Source organism: Physella acuta, unplaced genomic scaffold, assembly GCF_028476545.2.
Source record: "Physella acuta isolate Inbredline_101_S28 unplaced genomic scaffold, ASM2847654v3 ptg000991l, whole genome shotgun sequence".
Taxonomy (NCBI): Eukaryota; Metazoa; Mollusca; class Gastropoda; family Physidae; genus Physella; species Physella acuta.
The window spans coordinates 375,787-387,061 of NW_026732508.1; the positions used below are offsets into that span (position 1 = coordinate 375,787).

At 34.9% G+C, this 11,275-nt stretch overlaps 1 protein-coding gene across 3 annotated transcripts; it reads right to left on the reverse strand.

The window, feature by feature from the left end:
• Nucleotides 1-289: 289 nt before the first annotated feature.
• Nucleotides 290-4,687, reverse strand: LOC131954345 (uncharacterized). Of its 3 annotated transcripts, XR_009388761.1 has the most exons (6): nucleotides 4,393-4,685; nucleotides 2,063-2,219; nucleotides 1,743-1,904; nucleotides 1,362-1,504; nucleotides 1,091-1,249; nucleotides 290-399 (listed from the first exon to the last, which is right to left on the reverse strand). XR_009388761.1 is itself a non-coding variant. In XM_059317954.1 (5 exons), the coding sequence occupies exons 2-5, from the start codon at nucleotides 2,123-2,125 to the stop codon at nucleotides 311-313; spliced, it is 378 nt and encodes a 125-aa protein (XP_059173937.1). In that variant the 5' UTR covers nucleotides 2,126-2,219; nucleotides 4,393-4,687; the 3' UTR covers nucleotides 290-310. The 3 variants fall into 3 exon arrangements, 1 of the variants encoding a protein (XP_059173937.1); XM_059317954.1 differs by lacking the exon at nucleotides 1,362-1,504 and having other exon boundaries at nucleotides 1,743-1,809; nucleotides 4,393-4,687; XR_009388760.1 differs by lacking the exons at nucleotides 1,362-1,504; nucleotides 1,743-1,904; nucleotides 2,063-2,219 and having other exon boundaries at nucleotides 4,393-4,678.
• Nucleotides 4,688-11,275: the final 6,588 nt, after the last annotated feature.

The window sequence follows — 11,275 nt, forward strand, 5'->3', positions numbered from 1 at the left end:
AACAAACTACAAGGCAGCAGTTGTTTGATTTTGGAGTTGTCTCTCTTAGAAGAGTGGCTGTTCCCGGCTAATGAGCCTCATCTGCCCAGGGTTCTAACTCGAGATTTTTTGGTTGGCGCATAACAAGTTGACACATATACTTAAGTGTGTTGGAGGGGATCCCTTCCGGGAATCTCTTCCAACACTAAATATTAAGAAGGCAGAAGATGAATGCTCTTTTAAAAATTGGATTTTTTAATATGAACTTTTTACTATTCAAAAAGAAAAACAAATAATGAGTTACCAAGATTGTTAATGAGGTATGACACGTTTATAAGCAAGCTGGGCCATTTACTTTGCAAATTCCAAATTCTGTCAATGCAGACACATGGAAGGAAAATTCATTGTCACTGGCATCATCTGAAAAAACATTCCAGGGAGGGAAGGAAGGAAAGAAGGTGGGGGGAGGGGGGTGGAACAATTTAATAAATTAAAAATGAAAAGAATAAACAAAATAAAATGAAGGCTTGATTGTATCAGTGACCATTCAATTAATTTTAAATTTCTTGTTTTAAAATATTCAAAAACAAAAATTCCAAATAGGGTTATTATTTGGACTAGTTTAAATGTAACTTCAGTCTTAAATACAGTGCTTACTTTTTCCACTGAAAACTATACAACTTTAATACACATTACTTGAATGTATAATTTTTCAGAAAACTGATTGAGGAGATGTGAGTTTTTCACTTAGCACAGTAAATGAAGAACATTAACCTGAACTACTCATGTAGAATAGCAATTATTGTGGTAAACTCATAAATTGTAATTTACTGCAGTAACAAGATTTTCACAATCAGAATGATGGGTAAGTTTTCTTATAAACATACCCAACCTTGCTATAGTAAATGTAATTACTAGTAGTTAGGTTATATGGACTTAACAGACCTAATTTTTTTGCATTATATGTTTATCAGTATGAAAGAAACCTGTGCTTGTGGGAACAAAACAAAATCAAATTTATCATATCATTAGCATAAAAGCCCTAAGTCCTATAAAAGATCTAAGTCCAACAAATGAAATTTGAAAACATAAAAAATAATAATTTTCCAACCTGAATCAGTGAACCCAGGTGTGTCCAACACAAGCTCCTTAAATGTATCAAGGATCCTGTTGAGCAGTACAAGTTTGTCTCTTGGGTTTTCTATCACACTTATAATAAGTCCAACATTGTCATGACTTGAGTCAAGTTGTAATTGTGTTTCACACAAACCTAGTCAAGAAACACCAGAAATTACTATTGTACTTAAAATTTCTTGAACTATTGAACTAATCATGGAAAAAAAAAACTCAGTGTTTTAAAAAGAAATGTAACTGGTACTTACAAGACAAAGGGAAGTAATAATGCTAGCCAGTTCAACATATCTGCCATTAATTGCTTTGCTGGCCAACATTTTAATGGCAATACATTCCCCACATGCAAGCAGTAAGCCAGCAATATTTTCAACTGACCAATCTTCAGGTGTACCTGAGGTTAAATAGTAATGAATAAATTCATTTCCTTGTATTAAGAAATATAATATGAATTGTGTTTTAGCGAATTTCTTATGTAACACAAATTAAAATCTGTACTCCATTCAGAACAAATGCAGCTTGAAAAAATAACCACTAAAATAACAATGTTTACAGAAAAAAAATTGCTTTATGTAAACTTTGGGTGTTAAACATGTTAACAGCTAAAGACATTAAAGAAGATGTGAACTTACTTGTCATTTCATCAATGATGCATATAATTTCATCACTAGACCATTCTGTACTATGCAGGTGAAGGATCTGTAAAATACTTGAAATGCTACTGAAGAATACAGTTGAATGCTAACTATTGACTGGGGTTAGTTCACTCATTTCATGCCACTGTATTTCACAACCTTAGTAAAAATATTTCAGTTAGAATTCATTATTTTAAAACTTAGCAGAATTGCAATTGCAAATAAGATTTTTTAAGGACACACTTGAGAACAAATAGAAAAATAATCTATGGAATAACCAACTATTCAGTTTAAGTTAATAAAAATTTGCTTATTACCTGTGAAATGTCCAGAGTAAAGTATGTACAACAATCTTGCTTAGAACAACAATTTATGGTCATGGCTTTAAGGCTTTATCCGACACTGTTGTACAAGGGTCCAGGAAAATGCACATGAAAAACTGTCAAACTCTACTCTCTAGCTGACAATGTGAACCTAATCAAGAACATAGTTTTTTTATCATTTTTTTACAACAGTGCCAAAATACAATAGAAAAAAAACGAACAAAGTGGGCATAAAAAATGTGTGTCAGGGGAGGTAATTCAACTCACAATTCAAGACTAACTACAGTAACTAGCCAATACTATACCAAAATTGTGAAAATATGAAACCTGAATTTATTCATATTATTTAGGTCTAAACAAAATGACCCTAAAAAACAAAACAAAAACCAAAAAACTGGATCTTGCACTTGGGGGGGGGGGGGGGGGGGATTACAGGTAATGGTCAGCTAAGTTCGCCTAATTCCGAATAATAGGCCTAATTTAAATGATTTTTATACAAAAAAATCAAATTTTACCATAATTACCATAAGTTTTAGTACTTACTACACCCTGCTTTAGATAATATTGAACAGTAGTCGGTATCGGCCGAGATCGCGGTAAAAACATGACCCGAAATCGCCCATTACTTTCTGATACCGGGCGCACGAGATTTGGTTTTGCATACTAATAAGTTTTTAATTTATGGTAATTAATTAAGTTTAAAAGGTCATTTCCTAATGTTAAATGAAAAGTAGAATGGTTTTCCCATTGTTTTGATGGCTTAAAGATCTGATCGCACGCTGTCCCTGCTTTGGTCTTCCCCCTGTATGAAGGCTAGTTTCAAATACGTTGGAATCACGATTTTTTAAAAGATTATTCTAGGTGAGAGTAGATTACTGATCAGACATATCTAAAGTATGTGGAAATGAAATTTGTTTTTGGATATTTTGACTCCGACATTAGTTATACTGCTCCGAACGTAGTCACTGTATGTAGGTCACGCTGCCACCATTGTTATATTTTTTCATCCCGATCTTCCGGCCTTTAAGTTTGATCAACTAATAACAGCATTCTTATGGCATGTGCAAACAAATTTTTTTATTTCAAAATATATTTACATACCCATCTTTAATTTTTTCAGCTCTAGTTCTAGTTTTGCAGAATATGTTTTTCCTAAAATCCAATTTTGTCAGACTAGACTGACAAGAGTCAGACCTAGATCTAGGTTACCTGTCTGTTGCTATCTAGCATTGTGCTAACTGTAATTTTAAGTATTCAAGTTCTACTTACCCTTAGATATAGTTATATGCTGAAAATCAGAATCCATACACAATTCACACATAAAAACATTGATCTGATAACTTCAAATTTTATTACAAAATGGCTTTTATATGGACTCTACTTCACCTGCCCAAAATAATGAGGCAATTATATGCACATAACAGTGTTCAAGTCATTTACTTTAGATTTCTAACTTTTTAGTTCTTTCATTTGCTGTATTTATATAAAATATGGCTTTAGAAACATTTTCATATTTGCGCAGCAGTTTAATAACAAAATGGCTTAAAGATGGACTCTACTTCACCTGCCCAAAATAATGAGGCAATTATATGCACATAACAGTGTTCAAGTCATTTACTTTAGATTTCTAACTTTGTAGTTCTTTCATTTGCTGTATTTATATAAAATATGGCTTTAGAAACATTTTCATATTTGCGCAGCACACAGTTTTTTGGGGTTATGGGAGGAAGCCAACACAAAAATATAAGTTCTGTATTATTTTTATTCATTTCAATAGCATTTACAAGTTCTATATATCATTCTAGTTAAACTCTGCAAATATGAACAAAATACAACTGCAAGTAAAATAACTATGCTCAATTTATTCAGGTATACCATCACTTGTCACAATTGGCCAATGCAAAAGCAAGGGGATTCCACCCCTCACAAAAAAATTCGCTAAAAAAAAACTATTTGAGCTAGACAGAAAATCTTTTTTGTTTTGTTTTCATATAGACTTCTAGTTGAGCTCTACATTACAAGAATATGTAATTTTTATTTTTATATTATATTATGATTAGTGTTTTTTTACCAAAATCCCTAGTAGTAGATATATTAAATCTACTATTCATGCCATTTTTTTAAAATTTCCATTAAAAAAAATATCCTATGAATTGTCACAATAGTGTTAGCCACTGTTAGGCGTGAGGCAGGCAAAAAATGGCAAAATTTTTCCAAAATGTCAAAATGAGAAACAGAAAATTCTGAGAAAATGAAAACAATAACTTGAACAACAACAAGATGACGCCTAGTTAGTGTAAACAATGGGAGTAAATCAAACCTACCAATGTTACAGGATCTGCTTCTGCCATGATATGATAGGAGAGTAACAAATATTCATAAGGTTCTAAAATCAATAGCTAGATCTAATCGTAGATCTTGTAGTTTACATTGGTTACTGTTTGTGCATCCATCTTGGAAATGTAAATAGTGCGCATGTCAGAAGTTCCGGGAAAATGTGAGTTAAAGTATTTAACTATAGTTGTCTACAGAATTATGGCTCTTTTATCGACCCCCCATTTAGCAATAAACACAAAGCCTATCAGGCTTTATAACATTTAATATAAGAAATATATAGGAATCAAGTTGGGTAAGGTACGTAGGGGGTGGATGTGGTCAAATCTATTCGGTGGGTGGATGGGGGGGGGGGGGGGAAGGGGACAGAAATGTCATTTTTTTTTGTCTTTTGTAGATTTAATCTCTAGATGTCAAAAGAAATCCAGTAACTGGTAAACTACATCGAATCATCGACCACACACTTTTTGTGAAGTAAACGGTAACTTAGTAAGTATAGATCTAGATCTATTTCTAATACTACTAGTTTCAAAGCTGTTAACTGATTTCTTTTCCAAACTATTATGCAAAATAAGCGTCTGTCGACTCTTCGTCAATTAACAATAACAATTAAATAGATCAGCGAGTGTTGACAGGTGAAATACTGTACTCGCTCAAATATTATAGTAGATCTAGATAAGGATCGGCGTGGTCGAGTCGGTAAAGACCATGGCTGCTTAACAACTCCAAAATCTGCCTTGTAGTTTGTTCTTTGTTGGACAAAGGCTATGGAAGCAAATCCAAAAAGAAAAGCTGGCTGAAATCGGAGTTAATGGCGCATAAGTAGTTGACACGTAACTTAATTGGAGGCGTGGTCGAGTCAGATATTGCAAAATGCGATCACTACTGAGGTAGATTATGAATACAACGGAGACAGAAGCCATGAGTATGTAAACAGCTTTAATTGTTAACCGGCCAGGACGGAAGTACAATGCACCAGGGACATCACTCAAGATAACAATATTATAAATATAACTAATACAGAAGAGTGAGTTCCCTTGACCTCACAATTATTTCAATCTATTACATCCCTTTACCCTTAGAACACAATAACACATCTCTCAATAGAACAATTGATAGTATCCTAAAATCACCAATTATATTGTAACATGAACACTATGGTAGATTACATCCTTACAAACAATGCACAATATGCTACAACATAATCAAAATACAAACAATAATGTCAAAGTCCTTTTGACCTTTAGAATCATAGGTCTAACTTATTTGGGACTTTGATTGTCCTGTTTGACCTTCTCAGTGGCTTCTGATTTGGTGACTCAAGATTCTGACCATCTGGATTCTCTATCTCAGGAGGTCTAGTATTTAAATCATTAACTCCAGAATTTACATTTTCTGACTCCAGACAACTTGGTTCACTCATATCAACAGAACTTGGTTGTAGAACAAACTGAGTTGGTGTGAACTGATCAGATTTGGTGGGATTGACAGATTCACACTTATTATCTGCACAAGTTATTTTCAACTGGTCTGCATGTCTACGGACAATAAGTCCATCATTTGTTTTTACTTTATAAGACACAGGTCCTGTACATTGAACAATTTGACCTGGTATCCATTTTTCCTTTCTCCCATAATTTCTCAGATACACATTATCATTAACTGCAAATTCTCTTTCAATGGATGATTTGTCATGATTTACTTTTTGTGTATGTTGATGTTGGGAAACAGACCTTTGAACAGTTGGATGTAGTAGGTCAAGATGAGTTTTAATTTTCCTACCACATAGCAATTCACATGGTGCAACACCTGTTGTTATATGAGGAGTTGTGCGGTATTTGGTTAAGAACCTGTTTACTCTTTCTCTAAGAGAAAACTTGTTACCGGTATTCATTTTTACCATAGCGGTTTTGAATATGCCTACCGCTCTTTCAGCCAAACCATTCCCAGCAGGATGATAGGGGGATGTGGTTATATGCTCAATACCATTTGCCACACAAAACAGTTTAAACTCATGAGCTGTGAAACTAGGCCCATTATCTGAAACAATTTGATCTGGTAATCCATGAGTTGAAAATATTTCCTTAAGTTCTATAATGGTATCATTTGCAGTGATTGTGTTCATGATTTTAACTTCTAACCATTTAGAATGTGAATCAATAACAATTAAGAACATTTTGTTCATGAAAGGTCCTGCGAAATCTATATGTATACGTTTCCATGGTTCAACTGGCCAGTCCCAGTTTTGCAAAGGTGCTGTAGCTGGTTGATTTGAATGTTGTGCACAGCTTGAACAAAGTTTTACATATTTTTCAATATCAGCATCCATATGTGGCCACCAGAACCATGATCTTGCTAGACTCTTCATTTTGGAAGAACCAAGATGAGTATCATGTAAAGTTCTTAAAACTTCTTTTTGTAACATTTTGGGGATAATTACTCTTGACCCCCATAGTATACATCCATCTTCTAGACTTAACTCTGTTTTTCTTATTTTATATGGCTTTAAGTCCTCATTCACTGACTCTTCAGGCCAACCATTTTTACAGTATTCATATACTTTTATTAAGCACTCATCTTTTTGTGTTTCTCTTTTAATATCATTCACATTTATATTGGAGTTATCCATGATAGTGAAGAGAACAAATACATCTTCTGGTACATAGCTCAGGCTTTGGTTTTTTAAAGGTAATCTACTAAGACTATCTGCACTATTCTCAGATCCAGGTTTGTATTTCAATTCATAATTGTATGCAGTTAGTGTGATAGCCCATCTTTGAATCCTTGGAGAGGCATGCTCAGGTAGGGTTTTGTTTTCTCCAAATAAACCTAGCAATGGTTTATGATCTGTAAAGATGGTGAACTTCCTACCAAACAGAAACTTATGAAATTTCTTAACACCAAAAATGATGCCTAAGCCTTCCCTATCTAACTGAGAATAATTTTTCTCAGCCTGGTTCAAAGATCTACTGGCAAAAGCAATGGGTCTGTCACCCTTCTCATCCATGTGGGACAAGACTGCTCCTACACCATCTGGTGAAGCATCACATGTTAATATAAGTCTTTTCCCTGGGTCATAGTGAGTTAGTAAGGTGTCAGCAGACAAAGCCTCTTTTGCTGTATTAAAAGCAGCTTCTTGTTGTTTACCCCAGTGCCAAGTTGCATTTTTCTGTAGCAGCTTGTACAGTGGTGATAGTTTACCAGACAGATTTCCTATGAACTTTGCATAGTAATTTATCAAGCCCAAAAAAGCTCTTAGTTGTTGGGTATTTTCAGGTTTGGGTGCTTCTTTAATGGCTTTTGTTTTCTCAGGTTGAGGTCTGATGCCTTGTTTGCTCAATATATAACCAAGAAAACTAATTTCTGTCAACATGAATTGACATTTATCTTTGTTTATCTTTAAACCTTTTTCACCAACAATTTTTAATACTTTATCAAGTGTTTTAAGATGTTCAGTGTCATTCTTACCAGTTATGTACACATTGTCAAAGTAAACACAAACATTTGGAATGTCCTTAAAAATACTGTCCATGACAGCTTGGAAAATTCCAGGGCTAGATGATATGCCAAAACATAGTCTTTCATATTGGTAGAGTCCTTTATGTGTGTTTATTGTCGTATAGACTTTTGAATCTGGATGCAGTTCTAGTTGAGTGTAAGCATGACTAAAGTCTAATTCAGTGAATTTGTCTCCTCCTGCCAAATTCAAAGAAATTTCCTCAATGTTAGGAATAGGGTACCTATTTAGCTCTATTTGCTTATTCAGTGTAGTTTTATAATCTCCACAAATTCTTATAGAACCATCCTTCTTTAACACTGGCACAATGGGTGTCGCCCAATCGGAATAGTCTACCTTCTTTATAATGCCATTAGATTCCAATCTACTTAGCTCATTTTCAATTTTATTCCTCATTGCATAAGGTGGAACTCTAGCTTTGCAGTATCTTGGATTTGTATCTTTAATGCTTAACTTCACTGTTCTATCATTTAGTAATCCAGAGTTACCAAAAACACATTTATTTTCAGATATAACTTTATCTAGTGAAGTAAGACTAGATTCTTTTACATTCTTCAATGAACAAATACTCTCCCAATTTAACTTAAGATCACTTAACCAGTTCCTACCTAGTAATGGCGGTCCATTTCCTTCAACCACAAGAAGAGGAAGTTTAACACTTTGACCATTATAACTTACATGAACCATACACTCTCCTATTACCGGAACATTGTCACCAGTGTATGTTGTTAAACACTTGTGACACGGCTGTAGAGGCACTGATCCTTCTGTGACAGCGTCAAACTCTTTCTTTGTTATGACTGTTAGAGATGCTCCAGTGTCCAGTTGGAAGCTGATGCTCTTACCGTTGATATAAACTGGTACATTGATGGGAGCATGACTTATTGATTTCACAGAGAACAGGTTGAAATCCGGCTGCGAATCAGTTTGAGCATTTTCACAGGTAGAGTGGTTCATTGGTTGGGTTAGGTAGTCTTGGTGAGAGTTAACATAGTGCTGCCTTTGGTTGCGGTACTGTCTTGACTGGCTAGATTTAGCAACAGACGAAGACTTTGCAAAGCAGGCCTTAGCAATGTGACCTTGCTTACCGCACTTATAACAAGTTGCAGACTTGAACTTGCACCGATGAGATGCATGGGGACCCTTGCATCGATGACATTTTTGATAATTATTACTAGATTTAGATCTAGGATTTGAACGAGCAGGGTGTTTAGCATAAGTTGGAATGCTCTGTTGGGGTTGATGTTTATTGACTAACCTGCTGTTTACTGCATGGATCTCTGAAGGTGCTAAAGATCTCGCCGCATCTGATGACTGCTGGAATGACATTGCAAGTTGTATTGCTTTTTCCAAAGTTAGATCTGACTCGAGCAGCAACTTTCTTTGAATATCAGGGCTGTTTACACCTGTCACAAACTTTTCACATAATCTGTCAGACAGCGTGTCTCCGAATTCACAAAATTCACTTAAATGACGTAAGGCAGCAACATATTCTGATATTGACTCGTTTGGTTGACGAGTCCTACTGTCAAATCTAGCTCTACATAAAAACTTTGATGGGGTAGGCGCATGGTGGTCTGTTAGCAATTTGCTCAGCTCATTAAAGCTCTTGGTATTTAGACTAGCTGGTGCGCATAAGTCCTTTAGTAGCCTGAATTGTTGAGGCCCTATGACTGTTAACAAAACAGCTCTCTTTTTGGCTTCTATCGTCACGTTGTTAGCTTCTAGGTAAAAGCTTAACCTCTCTAGGTAATCTTGAATGATTTCATCATTCGCATCAAATTCTTTTATTTGGCCATACAGCGCCATAATTCTAGAAATAATTAGCTAATAAGCTCTAGCAAACCTCTTTTTTGCGTAAGTAGGTGCTCTTTCTAGTAGATGTTTATCCTTCGTCGCCAGTTGAGGTAGATTATGAATACAACGGAGACAGAAGCCATGAGTATGTAAACAGCTTTAATTGTTAACCGGCCAGGACGGAAGTACAATGCACCAGGGACATCACTCAAGATAACAATATTATAAATATAACTAATACAGAAGAGTGAGTTCCCTTGACCTCACAATTATTTCAATCTATTACAACTACTGTCTTTTATAGCTCTTTCTATGTAAACTAGGTGAGACAACCAACAAAGAACCAAGTCAAACGCCGCCGGCATCATCGCCCACATGCAACATGATGGAACGCCAAGAGACAAAGCTAGTTGCTATCCTTATAAGGTGAACAATGGGGATGACGGGAGTATAAAAAAGGATAAATAAACCGGTGGCTTTACCACCATATTTTGCAAAAAGAATGAAAGAAACCATTTATACATTACAATTATCTAAATGGGATTAAAAGTACCCAAAACACAGTTGAGGGGTGGCACAGGAGGTGGCAGGTAATCGTCCGAAAATATCGCTCTGGAGTCTTTTGTTTGCTCAAATAACTAAAAGAAGAACAAGGAATAGTGGACGTCGAGATGGAGGCAATATTGCTTGGTGAATCATAAAAAACAAACAACAAAAAAAAAAAAAAAAACCCAATATTTACAGAAAGAGGGCAGGATAGCATACAGAAGTAGACTTGAATTTCTACGTGGCTTAGCATACAATTTATCATAATGGGTCCTATTTTTTAAGTGTTGTCCTATAACTTTATCATTAATCATTATGTAACCTGTATTTGATAAAAATTAAACATGTCTGTAATTGTAGTTTGTCGGCCTTTTGTCTTGTGTGTGTGTGTGTGGGGGGGGGGGGGGTGGGGAGAGGCGGGCGCTGGAGCAGTGTACTAAAGAGTGTATTTTCTGCAAACTTAATTGCACAGAATATAATATATATCGCTTGTAGAACACAGTAGTATATATAGTAATATATTTATATAGTAATATATAGGCTTTTATTATACACCATAAAACTTTAAACAAAGTTTAGCAAGCACTTTTTAAAGCTTTAGAAATACTACCCGCCAACGATGTTGGTTATTAACTGAAACTTTTAAAACAATACACTTTAAATAAATTTAAAATCTTAAAAAATTCATGTCCATCTAGATTTAACTGACTTATCCACCAGGACTATGCATGAATCTTTATCTCTAGTTCTTATTATAAATAAGATGGCTGTTTATTTGATCATGCTTTCGCTTTGCCTAATCTGCCATCTAATTGATTTCAGAAAATTAATGTTTCTTTTCACCATAGTTATTGTTTTTTTTTGGACATAAAGCGTCATATAGTAAGCAAACACTACATAATAATCTCAAAACGGTATTTTCATTGCAGTTACTAGAGTTACGTAAAGGAATATATGAAATTCAAACATAAGCCGTGACACCTAGTTTGGAGGCTATCTGGGTCATAGCCTCG